The following is a 27,506-nucleotide window of genomic DNA, read 5'->3' as shown; positions in this document are numbered from 1 at the left end:
TGTGCGAACGAATGCCTTCAAACGGAGCTCTGCTGAGCTCAGGACAACAACCAAAATGCAGCACAAGGGAACCAAAAGCCATTCTTTCCCCAAGAGGCTGAGCTGTCAGAAAGAACATTATTGTTGAGAAAGGGATCACTCCGCGAACGGGAGGGAGGAGTTTGTGTGCGTGTGTGCGTGCGTGCACATGGCCAGTGGTGGAAAAAGTACTCAAATGTTTTACTTAAGTAAAAGTATCAATAGCCTACTGCAATGTAGAAATACTTCCGTTGCAAGTAAAGTCCTCAAATTCCAAATATACTTGAGTAAAAGTACAAAAGTATTGGTATCAAAATGTAGTTAAAGTACCAAAAGTAAAAGTACAACATTATTGAAAATAGCAGATCTACAAGCTCACAACCTTGAGCTTGTAGATCTGCTATTTTCTTCTACAAGCTTGATTATTTTCAAATAGCCTAAATAGGGATAAAGTGGTTCATGTATGTTTAATAATATTATAATTTATTATGCAAAGTAACTGGTAACTAAAGATTTCAAATAATTGTAGTGGAGTAAAAGTACAATATTTGGATCCGAGATGTAGTGGAGTAGAAGTAAGTGTTAGAAATACTCAAAATTACAATAAACAATTAAGTACAATACTTAGGTAAATGTACTTAGTTACTTTACACCACTGCACATGGCAAAACAGAAATAAACAGGTTCTTGATATTTATTTAATTGAAAGGTATTACATTAAACCTTAACGTTTAAGCTAAATTAATTATGACCGTGTGGCGTGGACTTAAAATCATTGTTTTAATGATGGCCTTCCTGCCCTGGCACTTGGCCTTTGTGCCCTCAAAAATTTGACAACACCAAAGGCCAATTGGCCTTGCCCCTAAACTGACGAAATTCTAGGCCTGGTTGCAATCATTTTTTTTTTTACATAACACGTGCAAAAAAAACACCACCTACTTAAACATACAATACAATTACATAAAATAAAATAAAAATAAAATAAAGAGGCTTTTTCGCTTGAATGTACCGAAACAAAAAAAGAGGGGTTATGTGGGCATGTTATCCCTATTTAAAAGATAAGCGGCCCACCTTTTTTCAAAAACGTCTTCCTTACCATTAATTATATGTCACCTTCTCCATAGAGTACATCTCCTCCATTTTGTCCAACCATTTATCCACCCTGGGAGGTTCCAAACTTTTCCAACCCCTTGATATTTGTTTGAGTGCTGTGATTCTCAAAATCCAGAAGAGATATAAATCTCTGCTCTGCAGACTTTGGGGACGTGTTCCCAGAAGTATATTGTGGTTTTGTAGATTTAAAACTCTCCCAAATATTTGTTCTATTATTTGTGTCACTCTTGACCAGAAAGTTTGTATTTTGGGAGCCGGAGTTTGAGTGGTACTTAGATATTGACAGAGGTGTTTGGAAGTACCTTATATTGATTTCCCAGGCATATTCCTGCCAAAAAGGTGATCTTAAGAAGTTAGAAATGTCTTTGAAACTCTGATTCCACTCATTCCCATTTATAGTAATTCTCAGTTCTTTATCCCACTTATCCTTAATGTGAAGTAAATCTTCGGATTTGATTTCCTGAAATATTTGATAAAGTTGTCCAATTGTATTTCTATAATCATTTCTTTGATGTGATTTTATTATATATCTCAGGAGAGGGTGGAGGTTTCCAAGAGTTCTGATTTTAGCCCAAACATGCTTACTCAGTTATTCGTTATGTGAAAGTCCTATGACGTCTATGACATATGACATCTGTCATCTGACATGACTTTTATGCCCATACATGGAGATCCCTGCATAGAACCAGCCACACAGATATGGTCTGTTTTGGCCTTCTGTCTTGGCCATATATGGATTCTCTTAGTGTGGTATGTGGCCAATGAGGCCTCCATATATGGGCATTTCCATGAAGTCCTGTTAGATATATTAATATTGATGACATCAGCGAACTCCATATATGGGCATGAAAGGGATTCTGTTAGTGTGCCATCACAGTGAAGCCAGAGCGTCATGTCAGAGCGGCAAACCCATTCTGTAGTGGTTCCCCTGACATCACAGTGATGTCAGAGCATGATATCAGAGCGACAAACCCATAGACCTGTGATGTCACAGTGATGTGTCAGGGGAACCACAGTGTCAAGCGTGACATACAGACAGAGATACACGGATAAGATGTGCCGGTTTTCATAGTTAACTGCGACCTATGGTCGCAAAAAATAAGTGAAAACATTTACATCAAATATCGAAATACTGAAACAAGCAAATTAAAAACTGTTCAGGGTGTTCATAAAAGTCTGATTAGACGATAAAATTACCAAAAGTTTTTTGAAAGTTAAATATCCCTTTAAATTGAGTTATTTGTACTTTACTGGAGGGATTCCAATCTCCAATACTTGTACAGTACTTCTACTCCACTACATCTTGGATCCAAATATTGTATTTTTACTCCACTACAATTATTTGAAAACGTTAGTTACTACAATGTGTGACATCGTGAGCTTGTAGATTATTTTCAAAAGATTTTTATCCATTTGACAAAATGGGACATTCTGCACAAATTATGAGCACTTATACTTTTGGTTCTCTCTTGCACCACATTTGCACTTTACACTACGGATCTGCATTTGTAGAGGCCGTATACCCAACGAGAGTGGGTAGGGAGGCAAATGAGAATCGGAGGGCTCCACCAGTCTACGTGTCCCTGAGCAAGGCAGTTAACCCCTAACAGCTCCCCACTGTGTGCTCGCCAGAGCCATCTGTACATGCTGACCACTGGGAAAAATGGGAAGATTCCCGAACGGAAAAAGGGGAGATGACATGCACATCCAACCCTAGTTGGGCAGGTGCTGAGCGAACAAGTTAATACTAGAAAAAAAAAAAAAAAAAAAAAAAAACACTCGCACACTGTGGGCTCACATGCGAAAAAGTGCTTTATTGCACCAAATAAATATTGTGACGTTTCGAGCCAACACTGCTCTTCTTCAGATTGAACTTTGAACAGGGAGGAGCCCATATTATACAAACACCAGCAAATACACATTCAATCACGATCACATGGGATACAGCTGTGGATAATCACACATGTGACCAAACACTGCCACCTGAGTGGTCAGAGATATCAAAAGTTAAGAAATAATAAATTGTCTACCATACAGGCAATACAAAAATTGAATGTCCTGACTGCAGGTGTGTATAAGGATGATAATACATACAAAGACAAGTATTATACATTTGAAAGAGTCATATTTAAGTACAAAATAAAAAGTATATAGATCACTAACACTAAGGACCACCATTAATAAAAAAATAAAAATAAATGTTGAAATAAGGAGTATAACTCCATAGGTGGACGACACTGACATCGGGCTAGAAGCCGTCATAAAGTTCCCAAACGGCCCATTCCAGGCTTTTATTTTAATAGGCCTATATAATTTCCAAGAAACACAACTATCCTTTAACAAGAGAAGAGTCTATGCGGATGCATAAAGTGAATGGAAAATTGAGTTGCAAATCGAGTGGCAAAGTAAGTTTAACGTCATTTAATGCAATCAGATAGGACTTTTCCGTTTGGATGTAAGGGTTGTCAAGACCAGTAAGTTGTTTTTTGCCACTCAGTACCCGCATAACTTCCGGGTATGATGATAATGTCACGCGCATACCCTCTATATAATATGTCACAATGCAACATGCACAGGGCATTGTTGCCTTTTGTAAGGCTAGATATTTATTTTAATTTCTTGAATTAATGTCTGTAGTTTGCAAAACTTGATCTGAAGCAAAGCTAAAACTATATATAGGCTACTGCATTTTTTTTCTTTTTTTTTGTACATATAGTGAATCATATAGTTTTCGAGGTATTCAACAATGTTATTGAATATCGCCTTCGGTCGTGCCCCTAGAGGGCCTCTCCATCTACACCTCCCAGGCTGAACTAGCGTCTCAGCGCCCAGGTCCCTGATGGGCGCCAGATCCTTCTGTTTGCCTGCTTATACCTGCTTGGCTTCCACCCAGCCTGCCTGCTATTCCATCCTGCCCACACCATCCACTACAGACTACACCACTCCTCAACTCCCAACAGCCATCCCTTTAAACAAAACTTATTTAAAACTCACCTGCTCTCCTGTTTATGTGTTCATACGCCTGGGGTATTCTCAGTTTGAACACCAACAACACTAACTTATAGTCTTTGCTGTTGGTGAAGAAACCTCATATCATCTCCTAACCTTTTGTGTTTGTTTTCGTAAATTAACGCCCTATTTGATCATACTATAGCGTCACACAAGCATCAAGTTACTTTACATGTTTTTGAATTTGAATCCTGAAAAGTAACAATTTAGAACATAATGAGGTTTCCTCCCGACAGAGACTCAATATGGCATGCTCGTTTTTCATGTTTGCTGTTTTAAACAAATTGAAATGTTTTGTTCAAGTAATGAGCAAAATAGAAGGAATGCTTTGATAATTTTGCTGCAGCTTTTCCAAGTACCCTTTTCCTTTTTTTTTTGCAATGCATTTTTTTTTTTTTTTTTTTTGTAAATCAAAGCCCTACATCCCACAAAAGTAGTGAAAATAGCAGATCTACAACCACACAGATGCGAGGCGTTGTGTGCTTGTAGATGTCTATTTTCAAAAAAAAAATTACGCTTTTAATTTTAAAATAATAACTATAAGAAAATTTCTAAGAAATTTTAAGTGTGCCTGCAGCTCGCTAACTGTGTGCAACCCTGTATAGCAATTGATGTTAGCATTAGCATTTTAGCATTAGCATGTTGCATTAATTAATCATTATTAAAATTTTTACATCGGCATTTTTATCATTAGCTTTAACATTATTTTTTTTTAGCATTAGCATTATCATTGAATTCTTTCCTTTAAACATTAGGCATTTGTTAGCATTAGCATTTTGTTACATTAGCATTTGTTAGCATTAGGATTAGCATTTTTTAGCATTAGCATATGTTAGCAGAGCATTAGCATGTGTTAACATTAGCATATTTGTTAGCATTAGCATTTGTTAGCATTAGCATTAGCATTTGTTAGCATTAGCATGTATTAGCATTAGCATTTTTTAGCATTAGCATTATCATTTGTTAGCATTAGCATTTGTTAGCATTAACATGTGTTAGCATTATCATTTGTTAGCATTAGCATTTGTTAGCATTAGCATGTGTTAGCATTAGCATTTGTTAGCAGTAGCATGTGTTAGCATTAGCATGTGTTAGCATTAGCATGTGTTAGTATTAGCATTTGTTAGCATTAGCATTTGTTAGCATTAGCGTGTGTTAGCATTAGCATGTGTTAGCATTAGCATGTGTTAGCATTAGCATAAGCATTTTAGCATTAGCATTTGTTAGCATTAGCATGTGTTAGCTTTAGCATTTGTTAGCATTAGCATTTGTTAGCATTAGCATTAGCGGTTAGCCATTGGGACTGTGGGACCACCCACCGAGTTGTAAGCAGTAAAGTGTTTGGAAGTGGAGATATGGCTGTTTAAAGCCCAGCCAATAGGAAGGCAGAGGGGGCGGGGCTTAAGCATTTACAGATAGTCCCTACTTGCCATGTAAGTACACACAGCGAGTTTCGAGACGGTACCATGCTGCAAACTGGAGATAAAGCTGTTTAAAGCTAAGCCAATAGGAAGATAGGGGTGGGGCTTAAGAGGGGGCGGGGCTTAAGTAATAAGTCCCTATTGGCCGTTTAAGTCCAGACACCAAGTTTCAAGACAGTACCATGCTGTGAACTGGAGTAGTAGCTGTTTAAAACCCAGCCAATAGGAATACAGAGGAGGCGGGGCTTAATCAATTACAGCTCATGCCTATTGGCTGGAAAAAGACCAAAGTTGTGTGGGCATTTTAAAGTTTAAATCACGTTGTTCAAGTAATGAGCAAAATAGAAAGAATGCTTTGATAATTTTGCTGCAGCTTTTCCAAGTACCCTTTTCCTTTTTTTTTTGCAATGCATTTTTTTTTGTTTTGTTTTTTGTAAATCAAAGCCCTACATCCCACAAAAGTAGTGAAAATAGCAGATCTACAACCACACAGATGCGAGGCGTTGTGTGCTTGTAGATGTCTATTTTCAAAAAAAAAAATACGCTTTTAATTTTAAAATAATAACTATAAGAAAATTTCTAAGAAATTTTAAGTGTGCCTGCAGCTCGCTAACTGTGTGCAACCCTGTATAGCAATTGATGTTAGCATTAGCATTTTAGCATTAGCATGTTGCATTAATTAATCATTATTAAAATTTTTACATCGGCATTTTTATCATTAGCTTTAACATTATTTTTTTTTAGCATTAGCATTATCATTGAATTCTTTCCTTTAAACATTAGGCATTTGTTAGCATTAGCATTTTGTTACATTAGCATTTGTTAGCATTAGGATTAGCATTTTTTAGCATTAGCATATGTTAGCAGAGCATTAGCATGTGTTAACATTAGCATATTTGTTAGCATTAGCATTTGTTAGCATTAGCATTAGCATTTGTTAGCATTAGCATGTATTAGCATTAGCATTTTTTAGCATTAGCATTATCATTTGTTAGCATTAGCATTTGTTAGCATTAACATGTGTTAGCATTATCATTTGTTAGCATTAGCATTTGTTAGCATTAGCATGTGTTAGCATTAGCATTTGTTAGCAGTAGCATGTGTTAGCATTAGCATGTGTTAGCATTAGCATTTGTTAGCATTAGCGTGTGTTAGCATTAGCATGTGTTAGCATTAGCATTTGTTAGCATTAGCATAAGCATTTTAGCATTAGCATTTGTTAGCATTAGCATGTGTTAGCTTTAGCATTTGTTAGCATTAGCATTTGTTAGCATTAGCATTAGCGGTTAGCCATTGGGACTGTGGGACCACCCACCGAGTTGTAAGCAGTAAAGTGTTTGGAAGTGGAGATATGGCTGTTTAAAGCCCAGCCAATAGGAAGGCAGAGGGGGCGGGGCTTAAGCATTTACAGATAGTCCCTACTTGCCATGTAAGTACACACAGCGAGTTTCGAGACGGTACCATGCTGCAAACTGGAGATAAAGCTGTTTAAAGCTAAGCCAATAGGAAGATAGGGGTGGGGCTTAAGAGGGGGCGGGGCTTAAGTAATAAGTCCCTATTGGCCGTTTAAGTCCAGACACCAAGTTTCAAGACAGTACCATGCTGTGAACTGGAGTAGTAGCTGTTTAAAACCCAGCCAATAGGAATACAGAGGAGGCGGGGCTTAATCAATTACAGCTCATGCCTATTGGCTGGAAAAAGACCAAAGTTGTGTGGGCATTTTAAAGTTTAAATCACGTTGCTAGGCAAAAGTATGGCAGAGTTATGTGGCGCCAACGTTTCTGGTTTTTTTTCCGAGTCCGCCATTCAAAGTCAATGGGGGTTTTTGCACGAAGTTTTTTACGAATTACGTTGCCATGGTAACGCGGATCGGAAAGAAAAGTAATAGCACACCATTCCCGGCCGAGCCGCACATTTTGATGTATATATTGCGGGGGTGGCGTTAAATCGTGCGGCAGTTATTACGTACCGATATCTCCCCCATTCTAAGTCAATGGGGTTTTTGGGTGTCGTTTTTTGCGAATTACGTCGCAATGGTAACGCGGATCGGAAAGAAAAGTAATAGCACCCCATTCCCGACCGAGACGCACGTTTTGATGTATATATTGCGGCAGTTGCCGAAATTTGTGGCACCGTCATTATTATTATTATTACTAGAAAAGAAAATTTCTACGAAATTTTAAGTGTGCCTGCAGCTCGCTAAGTCTGTGCAACCTTGTGTAGCGGTTGGTGTTAGTGTTTCGTTTTGAGAGGGTCGTTCCCCCTGAAAAACACGTTTTGTCATGAAACGGTTACGTTTTGTGCGTTTGTGGTGCCCCCTATGGGTCGAAGTGGAAATGCTTTTGGGTGTATGTTCAGTATAGCGCCCCCCACTTGTGGTTAAAATTTGGTGTTGACTGGATGTTTCGTTTGTGATTTATGGCTACTTCTTACAAAACGGGCTCCTCCCGCTAACTTTGGAACCCTGTTACGGAAGAACGGTATGGACTATCAAAATATCGTTTAAATATGTTTATCGCATGAGTCCATAGATCGTGTGTATCGATTTTTGTGACATTTGGAGAAAATATGTAGGAAAAGGAGCAAAAAGTGTGTTTTGAAGAAAATTCAAAATGGCGGAAAATCTATCCTGACGCAAATGGGCGTGGCCTATATGAGGAGATGCGTGACCCAAGGAATCCAGGGAAAACGGAATTTTAATTTTCCGACCCACGGTTCAAGAGTTACAGGCCGAAAGGTAAAGTGGACTGTTATAGCGCCACCATGAGGCCAACTGATGAAATTATTTTTTATTTAATCCTTGATATCGTTCTAAATCTCCTCTCCAAGTTTTGAAACTGTAGCCCCTATGGTTTGCGAGAAAAAAAATATTGAATGTGAGTTTTTGCGATTCCCATTATAAGTCAATGGGTAAAATTAATTCACTAATAAATTAATATCAATTAAACGATACAACTTTTCTCTTAGAAAAGTAATAGCACCCCATTCCCGGCCGAGGCGCACGTTTTGATGTATATATTGCGGCGGTGGTGTAAATCGTGCGGCACTTATTACGTGCCGAAATTTTGTCGGAATATATATATAAGTATGGCGGATTACAATAAGTGTTTTGCCATTGCATGGCAGGCACACTTAACTAGAAAAGAAAATTTCTAAGAAATTTTAAGTGTGCCTGCAGCTTGCTAAGTGTGTGCAACCTTGTGTAGCGGTTGGTGTTAGCATTAGCGTTAGATTTTTTTTGGTGTTAGCATTAGCGTTAGATTAGCATTAGATTTTTTAACATTAGCATTTTTTTGCATTAGCTTTAACATTATCGACTGAACAACAAACGGTTCATGAGATATAGGGTCACTTCCTATTTGGTGAGGGGCACTCCCTGTTTGGCGAAATAGGCCCCAATTAAGGTTAAGGACTCTTAATCAAGTCATTTGACGTCTCCCACAAGTTTGTTCGACAAACGGTTCATGAGATATAGGGTCACTTCCTGTTTGGTGAGGGGCACTTCCTGTTTGGCGAAATAGGCCCCAATTAAGGTTAAGGACTCTTAATCAAGTCATTTGACGCCACCCACGCGTCTGTACGACAAACGGTTCATGAGATATAGGGTCACTTCCTGTTTGGTGAGGGGCACTTCCTGTTTGGCGAAATAGGCCCCAATTAAGGTTAAGGACTCCTAATCAAGTCATTTGACGCCTCCCACAAGTCTGTACGACAAACGGTTCATGAGATGTAGAGGCACTTCCTGTTTGGCGAAGGGCACTTCCTGTTACAGAGGGGGCGGGGCTTAATCAATTACAGCTCATCCCTATTGGCTGTAAAAAGACCAAAGTTGTGTGTGCATTTTAAAGTTTAAGTGACGTTGCTAGGCAAAAGTATGGCAGAGTAATGTGGGGCCAAAGTGTCTGGGTTTTTTTCAGAGTCCCCCATTCAAAGTCAATGGGGGTTTTTGGGCGTAGTTTTTTGCGAATTATGTCGCCATGGTAACGCGGATCGGAAAGAAAAGTAATAGCACCCCATTCCCGGCCGAGCCGCACATTTTGATGTATATATTGCGGGGATAGCGTAAATTGTGCGGCAGTTATTACGCGGCGAAATTTGTGGCGACATTACTTACTTACTTATATAAGTATGGCGGATTACAATAAGTGTTTTGCCATTGCGTTGCATGGCAGGCACACTTAATAAAAGTGTGGTGTGACCGTGCCCTAACAGTGTGTTTAAACGTCTATTTGGTTAAATGCAAATGTAGGGAAGTTTTTTTTAGAAAATTCATTGGGGGGAGGGCGGGGAGCCGGGAGCGGAGAGAGAGGAGAGAGAGAGAGAGAGAGAGAGAGAGAGAGAGAGAGAGAGAGAGAGAGAGAGAGATTGTCTGGGAAACAGCATCCCCCCTCCCTAACCCGGGTATAAAAGGATGTAGTTTCCACATTTTGACCTCCAGCTGTAGATGTTTATGATGTAGAATATAAAACATAGCTCTTGCCTTGCTGTTCTTTATCCTGACTGTATTCCGAAATGACATGTTATGTTCTTATAATACTGATAAAACACAAACAAACACCGGGATGGGTCCTGTAATGAGGAGAGGAATGTAGCAACACAGTATGTTCATCACAAAACATGTTCAAACAGCCACAGATATGAAGATATCTGTAATCATGGCCCGGTACCATGGAAAAACAAACCCTCAGGTATTTGTGGCCAGGAAAGTACCGTTGTTGGCTTAGAGGGACTATGAACTCATCCCTTGCTAAATGGTAGAACTCTCGACCCAGAGGCAGAGCGTGAAAGAGGCTGATAAAGAGGTGTCTGAGAATGCATTCTCTGAATAAACCAAGAGAATATGAAATTCATTATGAATTTCATATTCTCTCCTCATATTTGGCATTGTGTCAAAGTAACTTTACCTGAGCCATTTCAGACTCAGAGTTTCTGCACCTGTGTATTTATCTGAAATGCTCTCCAGGTATGTACCTAGTAGACCACTTAGGTCCTCTGGCACCGGTCTCTTAGAGCTGATCCACACCAGGAATGCATCACCGGGGAATTCCACTTTCCCGGGTGGACCTCTATGCCACCACACAGCCCTGTTTAGAAAAAACTCTCTGCCCACATGACAACGGCAAAACGCTATAAACCCCTGTTAAAAAAGCCTGCGTCCCCCTGTTCTCATCACAGTGCAGCTACCGGTATATCTATAGGCTATGTGACTAATACTATGCCATTGTCCAAGTTTCACAATCTTCAACACTTTAACATGCACAATTGCTAATTAAACATTGATTTCATATGAATTTGTTAACTATTAGAGCAGGGAAGGGAGAGGAACCGAGGCAGTAGACAAATATATATGGGCGCATTCACGCATATAATTAATCGGTATAGTCAGGTATATTTAATTAATGTATTTGCGACTTTGCATCATTATGCACTGTGATCTTTTCCCCCGGTGTTAATCTGATCCTAGACCAGCATTAGCATCTCACGGTGCATCATTCCGATCCCAACTGACCTTATCCTTGGTCAGCCTAAAGGCAGCACACACGTTAAACAGCTCTTCAGTCTGTTCATTCTCCTCATCAGAGCGCACGCCAGCACGCGCACACACACACATTGATTGATTGCTTTATTAACAGTTTTAAAAGGCAGCACAATTGCATTATAGGCTACTGCGTAATTCTCCATTGCTTGATAAAAGGCCTGAGAAAATAAACTCATTACTGATAGAACCATCTATAAATCCACAAATATCCTTCAGTGGCGTGAATGTCCTTCTCCGTTTGCTCCTAACAATATATGCCTATAAATAAATAAAAAAACACCTGGAAACCATTTAAAAAGCAGCAAATGGCCTATAATGCAGTGAAATTAATTCTTCGCCTTTATTATGCTTATTATATCTTTTGACAGAGACAGAGAGAGAATAAAATCATGACTCATACAGCAAATTAACAGACTTCTCTCACAGATTATAGAGGAATTATAACAATCGCTGGCTTAATGCGAGTGCTGTCAGTTCTCTTTTGATGACCAGAATTTGACCAAGAGAACAAACAGGCGCGTGTTAGATATGCTGTTACTTAACAAGCTTGTTAATTTTTATTGATAATGAGCACATTATCGATCCTGCTTATTGAGCCGGGCTTTTGTAGAGCTCACTATTGAGCGTTTTCTAATATTTTGTGGAAAGATATGAGACGACAAATTCAGAACATAACTGTTATCTTTTGCGACTGCGAGTTTGTGGCTGACAATTACAAGAGTAACATATACCGGTATCATTAAAACAATCATTCATTACTGTTACCCTTGTTTAGGGCTCCATCCCTAAATAAGACAGCTCTCTAATGTTAACGTGTCGTGACTCGTGATGAGCTCCTCAAAAATAATATGGATATTCTACAGTGACCAAAGGATTCTCTCTTCGTAGCAAGGAGGAGGAACACAAGGTGAAGTAAGCAGGCAAAGAACTTCACCGTTTATGATGTCCACATGGCAAAAGAAAAACGCCTGGATAATAAAAATGCACTGTGGCCGGAGTTTTGAAATCTGTTTGTCTACATCCCCCATTTCATGCGTTTGCATGTGGACACTCATGAGAAATTGTGGATGTGCCTTGCCGGTCAAGGACTTGCCCGGCGCCGTATGGACTGGGCCTTAGAAATACCTACGCCAGAAACTGTGAGACACGGTGAAGAGCCTTCAGTTTTTATGGTCCTACACTGTTGAACAGCCTGCTTGTAAACTTGCAGCTCACAGACTCCATTGAAAGTTTTAAACAAAATCTTAAGACTCACCTTTTTAGCATTGCTTTTACTTTAATTTTTATGTTGTTATTCTTATGTCTGTATTTTTATTATTATTATATTTTTTAGTGTTAATTGTTCCTTTCCTTATTGCTTTTAAATGTATTTTTGATCTGTGAAGCGCATCGGGCTGCACTTGCTGTATGAAATGTGCTATGTAAACTAGAAAAGAAAATTTCTAAGAAAATTTAAGTGTGCCTGCAGCTCGCTAAGTGTGTGCAACCTTGTATAGCAGTTGGTGTTAGCATTAGCATCCTTGTATAGCAGTTGGTGTTAGCATTAGCATTTTGCATTAACATTAACATCATTATTCAAATGTTTTACATCAGCATTTTTATCATTAGCTTTAACATTATTATTTTTTTAGCATTAGCATTAGCATTTGTTAGCATTAGCATTAGCATTTGTTAGCATTAGCATGTGTTGGCATTAGCATTTGTTACAATTAGCATGTGTTAGCATTAGCATTTGTTAGCATTAGCATTTTTGTTAGCATTAGCATATGTTAGCATTAGCATGTGTTAGCATTAGCATTTGTTAGCATTAGCATGTGTTAGCATTAGCATTTGTGTTAGCATTAGCATATGTTAGCATTAGCATGTGTTAGCATTAGCATTTGTTAGCATTAGCATTTTTGTTAGCATTAGCATTTGTTAGCATTAGCATGTGTTAGCATTAGCATTTGTGTTAGCATTAGCATATGTTAGCATTAGCATGTGTTAGCATTAGCATCTGTTAGCATTAGCATTTGTTAGCATTAGCATTTTTTTTAGCATTAGCATATGTTAGCATTAGCATGTGTTAGCATTAGCATTTGTTAGCATTAGCATGTGTTAGCATTAGCATTTGTGTTAGCATTAGCATATGTTAGCATTAGCATTAGCATGTGTTAGCATTAGCATTTGTTAGCATTAGCATTTGTGTTAGCATTAGCATATGTTAGCATTAGCATGTGTTAGCATTAGCATTTGTTAGCATTAGCATTTTTGTTAGCATTAGCATTTGTTAGCATTAGCATGTTTTAGCATTAGCATGTGTTAGCATTAGCATTGGCATTTGTTAGCATAAGCATTAGCATGTGTTAGCATTAGCATGTGTTAGCATTAGCATTTGTTAGCATTAGCGGTTAGCCGTTGGGACTGTGGGACCACCCACCGAGTTTGAGACCAGTAACGTTTTGGGAAGTGGAGACATGGCTGTTTAAAGCCCAGCCAATAGGAATGCAGAGGGGGCGGGGCTTAAGCAAATACAGATAATTACTATTTGCCATGTACACACAGCGAGTTTCGAGACGGTACCATGCTGCAAACTGGGGATATAGCTGTTTAAAGCTAAGCCAATAGGAATATAGGGGCGGGGCTTTAGAGGGGGCGGGGCTTAAGTAATAAGTCCCTATTGGCCGTTTAAGTCCAGACACCAAGTTTCAAGACGGTACCATGGTGTGAACTGGAGTAGTGGCTGTTTAAAACCCAGCCAATAGGAATACAGAGGGGGCGGGGCTTAATCAATTACAGCCCATCCCTATTGGCTGGAAAAAGACCAAAGTTGTGTGTGCATTTTAAAGTTTAAATGACGTTGCTAGGCAAAAGTATGGCAGAGTTATGTGGCGTCAAAGTTTCTGGGTTTTTTTCCGAGTCCCCCATTCAAAGTCAATGGGGGTTTTAGCGCGTAGTTTTTTACGAATTACTTTGCCATCGTAACACGGATCGGAAAGAAAAGTAATAGCACACCATTCCCGGCCGAGCCGCACATTTTGATATATATATTGCGGGGGTGGCGTAAATCGTGCGGCAGTTATTACGTGCCGAAATTTCCCCCATTCTAAGTGAATGGGGTTTTTTTGGCATCGTTTTTTGCGAATTACGTCGCAATGGTAACGCGGATCGGAAAGAAAAGTAATAGCACCCCATTCCCGGCCAAGCCGCACGTTTTGATGTATATATTGTGGCGGTGGTGTAAATCGTGCGGCAGTTATTACGTGCCGAAATTTGTGGCTTACTTACTTACTTACTTACTTACTTACTTAAGTATGGCGGATTACAATAAGTGTTTTGCCATTGCATTGCATGGCAGGCACACTTAATGAAAAGAAAATGAACTTTCTTTGTAACTTTTGATCTATACTTCTATCTATACTTTGACTCTAGCACTGGGGTTCAGTCAGTACGGGGTTCAGTACTTTGTCCATGACTGGTCCTCACCTGGCGCAGGTTCAGCCTGTGCAGCCAGGGGGCGACGTCGTAGCGGCCCACGGCCAGAGCCCCGGGCAGCAGAGAAGGGTCCGGGGAGGCCAACCTTGTGGAGGAGCTCCACCTGGAGCCCAGGTCTGGGAAGAGAATGGAGTGGAAGTCCCAGCGTGGAGAAGAGGAGCAGGAGGCCCTGGGCCTGGGGGGAGGCTCTGGTGGTCCCCGCTCTGTGGACACTGACAGGGACGTCTCCCACCAACTCCTGCCCTCGCTGCAGGGACAGGCCTGGCACCACAATTATAGTTATTATTTAATAATGTTATACTTGTATAAAAACAATTCAGAAATAGCAGATCTACAAGCTAAAAACGTGTCATGTTGGAACGCATTTTGAGACATCTTTTCATCTTCCTTCTGAAGCTTCTGAATACAACCAATTATGACGATTATGCAAAACAATAATTGCTCTCAGGCTATTATGTGATGTAGTGAAAGGCCTACACTGGGGTCAGTTTGCTGCAGGTTCTGGGTCTCTGAGGTCTCAGGGGTTGGAGGGTCTGCAGCAGACTCTGGGGTCTTCTCATCCTTCTCATCTGTGTTGTCATGTTCACCCACCTCTGTTCTGTCACAGACTGATCCCACCTCAGCTTATGTGTGGCTGAAAAAAGACACAAAAGGTTTAAGTCAGTAAACACCTCTCTACTGGAGATACAGGTACAGGTTCTATTTACATACAGTAGGCCTACATAGATTTAAATACATGATCATGTTGATATCATCAGTTTGGCTGATATACAGTATTGTTCATCATCTGTCTTTTTGGCGACAACATCTGCAGTTATATGCAGCAGCCGATTTGTTCAGATTTTTAACCACTTCCAACCTAGCATCAAAGATTTAAACAAATAGATGAAAATAGCAGATCTCCATACATCCATGGAGATCTTGGAGGTACCTTGGCAAAGGGGAGGGGCTGTCACTGCGTTTCCTCTTCTGATGCCTCCTTGCTTGGTCGTTCGAAGACGGCAGGTTCAGCTTGTCCTCGTATAAGGACGACACCGTACTGTGAAGAGATCCAGAATCATTGTCCCCTCCAAATCCTCCACAACCCCCATTGTAAGGTCAAGCATGACGGTGTAAGAACGCGTCACTAGCAGTGATTTACCTGGCATCGAACCGGTTCACGACGTAGCCGAGTCTCTTCAAATGCCCAAACACCTTGGTGATGAAAATGTTTGTGACATTAGGTTGAGTTGAGAGGAAATACTTTCTTCTGCTGTTAACATAAGCAGTGCTCCCCTCATCCCTTGATCCCACGATATAGTCGTTATGCCAACACACATTGCTGTGTTGTCACTGCTGTTGCATCCTACTGACTCACCTGCCAATGAGGAGCCCCCACCGGGAAGATGTAGGGCCTTTGCCCTACTCCTCCCGCCAAACTCTCCCTACTGACAGGTGAGGCATCGCCCCCAGCCCTTAGGAGTACCTGTATTGACCAATATCACAGCCCGGCTTCCCTCCACCAAAAATAGACCAATTGTGTTTGGGTAGACGGCCGACAAAGCTGGACTCAAACCCACAAGCTCCCCTCATCCCTGATACCTGGTACTCCTGCAGTGTGAGTGTCTTGGAGGACAGAAACCTCTCATATCCTTCCTGGATGGACAGAGGAAGGTCGTGATAAAACACCTGCAGGTTTCCCTGAAAACACAAGACAACCATTCAGGCCTCAAGAACACTTCACTCTTCAGAATGTGGACCAACACCAGCCAGCAAACCGTGTGACGCCTATCGAGGTTAATAGTTTGGGATTTTTGTTAGTTTAATTCGTCTAATTCAGTTCGTTTTTATTCGTTATAGTTTTTGATTTTTGTGACAAAGCTTAGTTTTGGTTTCCTTTTTATTCGTTTTAGTGTTAATTTGAGTGTCTTTTGTATAATTATGTTAGTTATTTGCCAGGTGCAAGATTCAAATAGGTCAGATTAAGTAAGCCTATTGCGTAATAAAAAATCAACAAAAGATACCTTTTAACTCATATAGTGCTAATCCCGAGAAGACTCGTGAAATGTAATAGAGTAATCCGCAGTGCCATTCACGAGATATCTCGGGAAAAGTAATATATTACTGTAACGGCGAGTACATTACCGAGAAGAATGGCCGGCGGTCCGGAGACGAAATCCGTCGCTGATTTCGCATCATCACGGCTCCACAAGCACAAAATAGTCCCATCCATAACATTGAGGTGGACGGGGGATCTCATCTTTAATGTCCATTATCTCAAAACTACACTTTAAGCTAGGATGGAGGCAGATGCTCGCTTATGTTACACAGTTATAAAAGCTCCCGGTCGGCCATTACACAACTCCACGTGGACACGGATCGGTTCCGGCGCACGATCCGATGACGTCAGACCGGAAGTGATTGCGCGGTGGACTTCTGGCCTTCAAAATAAGATAACTGCGGTGATGCCAGCCTGAAGGTGGCGTCGTGGACTTTATAATCCGTTAATTTCAGGGGCACTAAATGAGTTAAAAAATTTATATTCAGTTACTGTTGCAGCCAGGGGTTGACACTAAGGTCTAAGAGGTACTTGCCCGTCGGGCAAGTACAGGTCATGTTCTACTTGCCCTCAGGTCTTGGCCACTTGGAATCTCACGTAAAGTTGCATGCCTCATTGTGCGAACGTGAAGTGAATGGGGAAACAAGTCTTTAGCTATGACTGTTTTTGACGGAGCTCACGTAGCAGCTAGCCAGCCACTCTGCCGCTGCAAACTTCACCTGCCTGAGAATTTTATTTACCTGCCCCAGGCAGTCGGGCAACCGTTAGTGTCAATCCCTGCCTGTACCGTTTGCAAATTGTTAATCAAGTATTCATTCAATCAATTCACTACAACACAGATTCTTCCTTTGATTTGTTCTTTAGAAATATCTTAGACTGAAGAAATTCTTACAATGGTTTAATGTTTTTACAAAAAGGTATATAACACATGATGAAAAACATATTTCACTAGTAATGACTATTGCATTATAAAGCCTTTGTTTCCACCCTACCTTTGTTTTTTCAATTCATCACTTAAAAAAAAAGAATGAATTACTGAATAATTGTGATGCATTTTAGTCACAATGAGGCTGAGTCATCATACACAAACATTGAACACAGCAAAGGCCTTGTACTGTCTACAACCAAGACCTTAAGGACAGCCTGCCCATTTAGCAAAATTACTTGCAAAATGGATACAAAGGAAAATGGTTACATCTCACGATACATCCCTCTTCAAAAAGCACCCCAGTTTTCAGTTGGATATAATCACGGACGCACACAGCACTCCTTAATCTCTTACTCAGTCACTGAAGACTTTCCTGTGACTTGAAGTCACAGGAATGTCTCTACTAATCAACCAGTTAGCAGAGACCAGGCTTTTCAGGTGATATTAAGAACTAGATTTAACAATGCCTAGTGGACATTGGTCTATATATAGACTGGGAGAATTACAGGGTTCTATCTAGAGTTTACAACACATGTCCATGGGGGAGGAAAATAAAGTCTTGGTCAACTAATAACAAACTGACTGATTAATATACTATGAGGGGAAAGCCTTATCTGTTGTTATATTGATGTCGATTCAGACACACACACACACACACACACACACACACACACACACACACACACACGGTATTTGACACTCACACATTCCATCAGGTACAGAGCCTCTTCTGGGAGAAGATATTGTTTCCCGTTGGCAGAGTAACCCGTCTGCCAAAACTTTCCCTGTGTGGATTAGATTAAAAAAAGCAGTAATTATCAATGTGCATCTGACAGTACGTATGTGATGAATGGGTAATAGAGGAAGGAGGTTGTCTTCTCCCATCATGGTGTGGTGATGCACTCACAGCAGGAGACTGCAGTTCCACCCTTCTCTCCCTAGGAATCCACACAGCTTTCACCAGGTTACCTCTGGAACGCAGAGAAAAGCATTCAGAGCTCGTCCGATATATCACTTTGGTCAACATATCAGCCATTATTTGATTTCTTTAATTGGTTTTCTAGGACAGGGGTTTTCAAAGTGGGTGACGGGGCACCCTGGGGTGCCGTGACGGCAGTCCAGGGGTGCCGCAAGATAATTTGGATAATATTTGGAAATTATTTGGACACTTGAAAAAATATTATCTCAACCTTTTCCTCGCAACATAATCACTAAAATATCGTCGCTGTCGGGCAGAAACCTCGTATCTCCAAGTTTCAAATGTGTACGTCTTTTGGTAAAGCAAAGCCCTGGTTCATCATACAAGACTGTCGCACAAAACTACTGAAAACAGCCGATCTACAAGCACACAACGCCTCGCATGTAGATCTGCTGTTTTCACTATAGTTTAGTGCATTTTATAGATGATAAATACAAAACTAACGGTTTTGGACATACAAGGTTTCCACCCGACAACGATGATATGCTATAAATATAAGGTGCTGGGAGTGAAAATTATAATGTAGGGGTGCCTCAGATTAAAACAAATATTTATGGGGTGCCCTGAGACAAAAAGGTTTGGGAACCCCTGCTCTAGGACTCTCCAAAATCAGGATCAGATCCCGAAATCTGGCACATCTAGTCAGTGATAGATTGATAGTATTGACATTGGTTCTCAGTTAATAAGGTATGTTTGTTAATGGCAGTTGTATGGCCACTTGTACATGCATTTTTCAAATAAAAGCATGAATATATTAATCTACCAGTAAGACTCCCTAATCGGGGTACTGTAAGTCCCCTCTAGCATACAAGTTACTGTACGTACAAAGATGGGCCTGTGTGCTTGTATTGTTTTTATACAGATTGCTTTGCAGAGGACAGTGTTACTTGAGGACAGGAGGAGATCAAGTTCTACCTGTTAAAATATGTGTTGGTTTGGCAATGGAACAGTTGTCAAAGCAGGCACGAACATAATGATTCATGATTCGTGATTAGAAAATGAAGGGCATTGCAGGGTTTAAAGGAATGCAGTGTCATAACGAGTTTGATGCTGTATCGAGAGATCGAGAGAGAGAGAGAGAGAGAGAGAGAGAGAGTGAGAGAGAGAGAGAGAGAGAGAGAGAGTGAGTGAGAGACAGACAGACAGACAGACAGACAGACAGACAGACAGACAGAGAGAAACAGGAGGAAATAATTGTGTTTTTCATGTCATTGTGTTTCTATTGTCGACCTCTATTATCATCTCTGGTATATGGACTCAATTTCGATCCTTTAGAGAACATATTATTCTCTAAAGGATCGAAATTGAGTCCATATACCAGAGATGATTATCTCTGGTATATTTCCTCCTGTTTCTCTCTGTCTGTCTGTCTGTCTGTCTGTCTGTCTGTCTGTCTGTCTGTCTGTCTGTCTCTCACTCATTTCGATCCTTTAGAGAACATATTATTCAAACGTAGAGTATGGGGATGGGGGAATTGGCTTGACACTAAATTGGGTATATGGGGAAAAAATGTTTTCTTTTATTATCTCTTATGGGCAGGGTTTCTCTTCCTTACAACTGAATGTGTACGTACCGTGATCGCCTCAGATCCTGTGCTATTTCTTACCAATGATTGTTGTGATTGGAATGTGATTTGGGGTGCCATCACTATACCTGCCTCATTGTGACATTGTACCTTAATAAACAAGACGAACCTCGGTTCGAAGTGAAGCGGTGGACAGATAAAACCTCCAATAGCACATGAAACCAAGTCATTTGATGAGACGATCAAATTGTAGATGTTCCTCTCCATGCTGACTATAGCAAAGTTAATAATTATTTAGTATAAACCATGCTATTACCTATAGGGTTGAATTGTCATGTGAAGCTTCACCAATCCAATGCAATAGGTGAGACCTATGCAATAAGTGAGACCTATTGCATATTTGAAAAAGCCTATTCATTCTGGACTGATATTTTACACGTACGGGACAGGAAAAACCTGTTCATTCTGGCCTGGAGTGACCATATATGGACATAAGGTAACGGACATTCTGTTTTTGAAAAAACCTGTTCATTCTGGACTGAAATTACCATATATGGGCGTGATACACAGAAAGCCATTCATTGGAGGTAACGGACATTCTGTTTTTGAAAAAACCTGTTCATTCTGGACTGAAATGACCATATATGGGCGTGATACACACAAAGCCATTCATTGGAAGCGGTTTCCACCGCTTCAAAAAGATTTGAAAAGAAAGAAAGAGAACATATTATTCGCCTGTGGTCTTACAAGCTATATTTAAAATGTCTCTTCTCTTTTTGACTATGAATCTCTTGATGTCTTCATGTGCATCATAGTGAAAACACTCCTCCTGACACCGTGTAGAAGCATCCTTAAACAAGACACTGAACCCCTAACTGCTTCTGTTGCTGCCTATACATACTGTATGTATTACCTGTGTCTGTCTCATGATGTCAGAACATCTATGATGTCACCATCTCCGTATTTGGGAAAGGTTTTGTTTTAGCATTTTCCCATTAAAGTCAAAGGAGAAAATGAATTCACAAATAAATTAATATAAATGAAACTATACTAGATCCTTACCCCTCTCCTCACCCATCCCTAAGGGATCCTTACCTGTCCTTACCTGTCCTTACCTGTCCTTACCTGTCCTTACCTGTCCGATCTCGGGCCGCTCACGTTTAGAGATCGCCTATTTATAAACTGGATAAATACCTGTATGTAGCTTTATACTCTATCCACCTGTTTCCGCGGGAGTTTACTGGAGATTATTTGGACCTGTTTGCACCACACTTCCGGTTTAACAGCAGACATACAAGCTCACGTCGCGTCGCAGATGCAGCCTGTTGTGAGCTTGTAAATCACACTCGGCTGCGGTGCCGGAAGCTCGGTACAGCGTCTGCGCAATGCACTATGGGGCGTTGGAAACTCGTGGATATGCCTTGATATTATGATGTCACCCTTTGCCCCTCTCTGATTGGCTATGGGCATACACGCCACCTCAGGTGAAATCACACCAGGTAGAATCTGCACAGGTCAGGTGTCAATGTAATGTACATGATAGATAGTAATCCCAAACATTGATACTAGGCTAATGTCTTTTTTTGTTTGTTTGTTTGTTTGTTTGTTTGTTTGTTTGTTTGTTTTACATTCCACCTGTGAGAATGAGATCTGAATTGCAGACTTGAATAATTAATAAAATGTTAAAAAGTAACAACACATTAATCATTGTAAGGTAAACTCACGTTTATTGTGCTCCTGTATAAACATCAACTCATTGAAATAGTTCTTCCTGTGTTACAGCTGCAGGTTTTAGTGTCCTTGATCTGACACACTAATGATCTGCACACTACCCCACTCACACACACACACACGCACACGCACACGCACACACACACACACACACACACACACACACACACACACACACACACACACACTAGACTATATGTGTCTGTACACTACCCCACTGACTCACACACTTGTACTGTTCATTATTCAACACAACCCTAAGACCATCTTTGTTATACAAAAGGGACACCTACGGTACATAATTTCCACTCAAGTCCACTCTAGCAAGTTACTTACAAAGATGGGCGTGTGCTTATTATTAACTCATCCAGAGCCCAGGACATTAACGGATTAGGGGGTCCAGAGTGCCCCCTCCCGGCCCCATTAACGGCCATTGTCTTATTTTGAAGGCCAGAAGTCTAGACCGGAAGTACTTCCGGTCTGACGTCATCGGATCCTGCGACGGAACTGATCATTGTTTACGTGGTGCCATGCTGGATTGCATAGGAGCGTTTATACATGTGTTTTATAAGCGAGCATCTGCCTCCATCTTCGCTTCTAAAGTGTTGTTTTGAGATAATGGACATTAAAGATGAGATCGGCCGTCCACCTCAATGTTATGGGATGACTATTGTGTGTTCGTGGAGCCGTGATGATGACAAATCAGCGCGGATTTCGTCTCCGGAGCGTCGGCCATTGTACAAGGTATTTTTACTCGCCGTTACAGTAATATATTACTTTTCGCGCGACATCACGCATTCGGCACTATACGTACTCTAGTACTTATCGCGTGACATCACGCGAAAGGCACTAGATGAGTTAAAAGTCAGATTGCTGCTAAGGACAGTGTTATTGAGGACAGGAAATCAAGTTCTACTAGCTAAACACAGACACGAACATGATGAATGATGATGAGTGATTAGATAATGAAGGGCATGACAGGGTTTAAAGGAAGTGTCATAACCAGTTTAATGCTGTATCCTTGTAGTTGACTTGTATCATCAGGTCATTCTCTTCCACTCATATCATGATTAGTTGCATTTCGGGGCAATTTTGACAATTATCCAAATCCGTCCAAGTTAAAAGTTGCAGAAACGTTTCAAAGCAATAATTTAACAGTCATCTTTTAATATCATTACAAACTTAAGTCAAATGGTTGTCTCTCTTCTCTTGCTGGTGTGACTTTGTCTCTTGATTGTATTCATCTGCATAACGGTGAGAACTCTCCTCCTGTCCTGGCACTCTATGTAGAAGCATCCTTCAACAAGACACTGAACCCCTAAACTGCTCCTGACCAGTAAGGCTCCCTAATCGGGAGATAAGCGACCGTAGGTCACTTATCTCCACAAATAGGGCAAAAATGTGTTTTGCCAAAATCTTCCTGATCCATGTTGATGACATGAGTGTAGACATACTGTGTAGTGATTTTCGTGATTTTAGGGCAAAATCTGTAGGAGCAGTGTCCAAAAATGTGTTTTTAAAAATCGGCCTGGAGGTGGCGCTATATGGGAGAGATTCATGTTGATGGGATGAGTGTAGACATACTGTGTACCGATTTGCGTGATTTTAGGGCAAAAATTGTAGGAGCAGTGTCCAAAAATGTGTTTTGCAAGAATCGGCCTCATGGTGGCGCTAGAAGAGGGCCATGTGAGAAATGAGGGGTGGGGTCTCCGCGCCGGCAAGGCGGACGAATAGGTACCGGCCCCGGCTGTCCCGGTCGCTCCTAGCCAGAGTTACGGCATTTTATGTGAGCTGCAGTGTAGGGGGTCCTCCACTGGGGGCGCCACCACTTTTGCATCCGTTCTGGAGCACCAGGAGTGGGTGGTCCCCGGGAATTCCCCCGTGAGCAGCCCCGTTGGGGTGGTCATTTGGTCAGTTTAGCACATTTGGTCATTTTTTACATCTGGGGGTCCCCCAGGGACCTGGGGGTCCCTGGAGCTCCGGGGGTCCTTGGAGGTTGTAGTTTGGCAGGTAAGGAACGTGTGTGCAAAATTTGGCATGGATCGGGGCAACGGTTGCGGAGATATGAGCAGGGCAAGAGTGTGACGTGTGAGGTGTGACAGACAGACTGACAGACAGACTGACGGACTGACTTACACTTTGTGCAGGGTTTGATAGTAAATGCGACCTACGGTCGCAATAAGCAGGTATGTGACTAGCATAGCTGCTGTTGCCGTGTGAAAGAGTGAATGTGAGGCCTACATTTTAAAACACTTTGAATGGTCAAATTGCATTCTGAGAAGGCTGTTTCATTTTGATAACCTGTCTATATCCTTCTATGAATTCACAAGACCTGTCTGTCTGTCTGTCTGTCTGTCTGTCTGTCTGTCTGTCTGTCTGTCTGTCTGTCTGTCTGTCTGTCTGTCTGTCTGCCTGTCTGTCTGCCTGCCTGTCTGTCTGTCTGTCTGTCTGTCTGAACAGCACGCACGCACGCACGCACGCACGCACGCACGCACGCACGCACGCACGCACACACACACACACACACACACACACACACACACACACACACACACACACACACACACTCACTCACTCTGTGTGTCCATGAGCTAACCTGCTTTCCCATAAATGCCATGCATGTGACGAAGACATCACATGCTTGTTTGACAACATACCTGATGGATTGAGGCACAAATTATATGAAGGAGTTTCCTTGTGTGGCAAAGCTCCACCCAGATGTTGCCAGATTCATACAGTATAAGACCATAAGATTCACCTTCAGATCAAACACAACTTACAGTGAGGAGGACAGACAGTCTTTCCACAGATACAGGAGGGAATACTTACCCAGACCACTGGAACCTGCTGCTGACTCTGTTAGCTGAATGGACTTTAACAAGAACCACGATTCAAAGGGTAAACTTCAGGGAACATTCTAGAGTATAGGGAGTGACTTACCACCACTGACTGGCTGATTTCCTGGCTTGAGCAGCGTATTTGAAGCTACACACTGAGACCAAATGGCTTCCAACGCATCTCGCCCAGAAGAGGATTATTGCTGTCCTGTGTGTTGTGACATCTTTATAGATCCTGTTGTTCTGCCATGTAGCCACAGCTTCTGTAAAGCCTGTCTGCAGGAATGGTGGAGAGAGAAGGTAATAAAAGAATGTCCAGTTTGTAAGGAGAGACATTCAGTGGATCCACCCAGAAACCTGGCTCTGAAGAACCTGTGTGAGGCCTTCATACAGGAGATACATCAGAGAGCTTCAACAGGGTCTGAGGTTCTCTGCAGTCTGCATGCTGAGAAACTCAAACTGTTCTGTCTGGAATGTCAACAGCCAGCGTGTTTTGTGTGTCGAGATTCTAAAAAACACATCAACCACAGATTCAGACCCATCGATGAAGCTGCACTGGATCACATGGAGGAAGTCCAGAAATCACTGAAGCCTTTACAAGAGAAACTGGAGGTGTTTAATAAAGTTAAAACAAACTGTGACCAAACAGCAGAACACATTAAGGTCCGGGCCCGGCACACAGAGATGCAGATGAAGGAACAGTATAAGAAGATGCATCAGTTTCTAGAAGAGGAAGAGGAGGCCAGGATCACTGCACTGAGGGAGGAAGAGCAGCAGAAGACTCAGATGATGAAGGAGAAGATTGAGGGTCTGAACAGAGACATATCAACCCTTTCTGACACAATCAGAGCCATAGAGGAGGATCTGAGAGCTGAACACATCTCATTCCTGCAGAACTACAAGACCACAGTGGAAAGAGTGCAGTTCACACTGCAGGACCCACAGCCGGTCTCAGGAGCACTGATAGACGAGACCAAACACCTGAAGAACCTGACCTTCAGAGTCTGGGACAAGATGAAGGACATTGTCTCCTACACTCCTGTCATTCTGGACCCCAACACTGCCAATCCACAACTCATCCTGTCTGATGATCTGACCAGTGTGAGACGTGGAGATGAACAGCAGCTTCCTAACAACCCAGAGAGGTTTGACCACTTGCTCCGTGTCCTGGGTTCTGAGGGCTTTAACTCTGGGACTCACAGCTGGGATGTTGAGGTTGGAGACAATACATACTGGGTACTAGGTGTGTCAGCAGAGTCTTTTCAGAGGAAGGGAAATGGAGGGGGTCAACGCTGGTGCATATGGTTATATGAAGGTAAATACAAAGCATCCTCCTCACCAGGGTCAGTCACTGTTCTCTCAGTGAAGCAGAACCCCAAGAAGATCAGAGTCCAGCTGGACTGGAACAAAGGAAAGCTGTCCTTCTCTGATCCTGATACTAACACACACATACACACCTTCACACACACTTTCACTGAAACACTCTTTCCATTCATTACCACTATTAGCTGTACTCTCCCTCTGAAGATGTTACCATGGAAGATCAGTGTAACTCTGGAACCATGTAGTTAGACATGAGGATGATGATGATGATGATGATGTATAAAGCATATCAGTAATAGTACTATAATAACAGAATTATTTGAATGATTTTAAAGGTAATTAATATTAGGGGATTCATACAAATGTAATTATCTCAGTAGTAAACATCGAGATATGATACTTTTACTCTTGTACCTAACTGCACTGTACTTTTTACACTATTTCCTTAATATAGAATCATCACGTTGGATGAATCTCTCGCGACATTATAAGTATGACATGTTATAATATGATGGTTAGCAGAGGTCAATATGTTTAATATTACATTCGTTTTATGAAACCAGAATGGCTGAGGAAGACTGAACCCTGCAGTCACTTGAATCACTGTTAATAAAATATTAAAACAGATTACTTGGAGGGATTGTGGGTCTAAATATGTCACTTTGCTCTTTTGAAATGTCGCTTGATAAAACAATTATTTGTTTTTAACTGAATTGTTAATCCCATTAAAATCAGGAAAGCATTTGTCCTTTTAGATTTTAGTTTTAGTGCTTTAGATTTGCTTAACAGAGCAGTTCTAAAAAAATACCAGATCTACAAGCTCACAGCCCGTCACCTTCATGCTGCGCTGCGAGATTGTACATCTGCTGTTTTTGAAAATCTTTAGAAAAATCTTGAAAGTGTTTGAAAAACTTCTAGATTTATTCTTCTGTGGGGATATTTTCAGATGGGTGAGTCCTACGGCCCAAATACTTATAATTTAGGGGGTCCTTGGCATAAAAACATTTTGAGAACCACTGTTTCAAAAGGCATTTGTAGAATCGGCCTCAGGTCTTAATGGGTTAAAGTATTCAGTTTACACTTTAATTTTTAAATTTAATTTAAAATACATTCATATGAAACAGGAGAACATTTTACATTGATATTAAAGAAGGATACAAAAATAACAACTTGAATCAGGACACACAGACCCTTTAAAGGCAGGTGCTGAATCCAAAAGATCACAAGATCAAAGGGCAAGAAATAGATATAAAAGTGCAGTAACTACGTTATTTATTTGTCTCAAAGCAAAGGTCAAATAAAGAACACATTAGTGCAGTATCACTTACAGCACTGGTTCCCTAACAGTGGGGCGGGAACCCATGTTTTTTATTCATTAAATTCATATTTTTACCATTTTTATTCCTACATTTAAAATATATATAATTATTTCATGAAAAACATTTCATTCAATTCTAATATTTACAAAAGTATTTAATGAATAAAATAAAACATCGAATCATTTCCATAAATAACTAAAAATATTGTTTAAGAAGTGGTGAAAATAGCAGATCTATAAGCTTGTAGTTCTG

The 27,506-nt window shown here is 40.9% G+C and overlaps 1 protein-coding gene and 1 pseudogene across 2 annotated transcripts in view; one reads left to right on the top strand and one right to left on the bottom strand.

Moving 5' to 3' along the window:
* The window catches only part of LOC308284191 (tRNA-splicing endonuclease subunit Sen54-like), a 29,662-nt pseudogene extending 11,086 nt beyond the window's left edge, over window positions 1-18,576 (bottom strand). Inside the window, exons 1-10 of the transcript in view lie at window positions 18,448-18,576; window positions 18,245-18,325; window positions 16,156-16,254; window positions 15,716-15,768; window positions 15,506-15,613; window positions 15,052-15,172; window positions 14,566-14,835; window positions 12,230-12,237; window positions 10,466-10,627; window positions 10,244-10,382 (exon numbers count right to left, since the gene is read on the bottom strand). The product of the transcript in view is annotated as a tRNA-splicing endonuclease subunit Sen54-like (transcript). The remainder of the gene's footprint in view (window positions 1-10,243; window positions 10,383-10,465; window positions 10,628-12,229; window positions 12,238-14,565; window positions 14,836-15,051; window positions 15,173-15,505; window positions 15,614-15,715; window positions 15,769-16,155; window positions 16,255-18,244; window positions 18,326-18,447) is intronic.
* LOC308283087 (nuclear factor 7, ovary-like) overlaps window positions 1-26,184 on the top strand; it is a gene marked incomplete at both ends in the record, with an annotated part of 43,517 nt that extends 17,333 nt beyond the window's left edge. The window contains one exon of the mRNA XM_080723474.1: window positions 24,895-26,184. Within this exon, the coding sequence (XP_080579600.1) occupies window positions 24,895-26,184 (1,290 nt within the window). The remainder of the gene's footprint in view (window positions 1-24,894) is intronic.
* Window positions 26,185-27,506: the final 1,322 nt, after the last annotated feature.

Source organism: Nannobrachium achirus (genome assembly GCF_963921795.1).
Source record: "Nannobrachium achirus genome assembly, chromosome: 4".
Classification (NCBI taxonomy): Eukaryota; Metazoa; Chordata; class Actinopteri; order Myctophiformes; family Myctophidae; genus Nannobrachium; species Nannobrachium achirus.
This window is presented reverse-complemented; position numbering and strand designations above follow the sequence as displayed.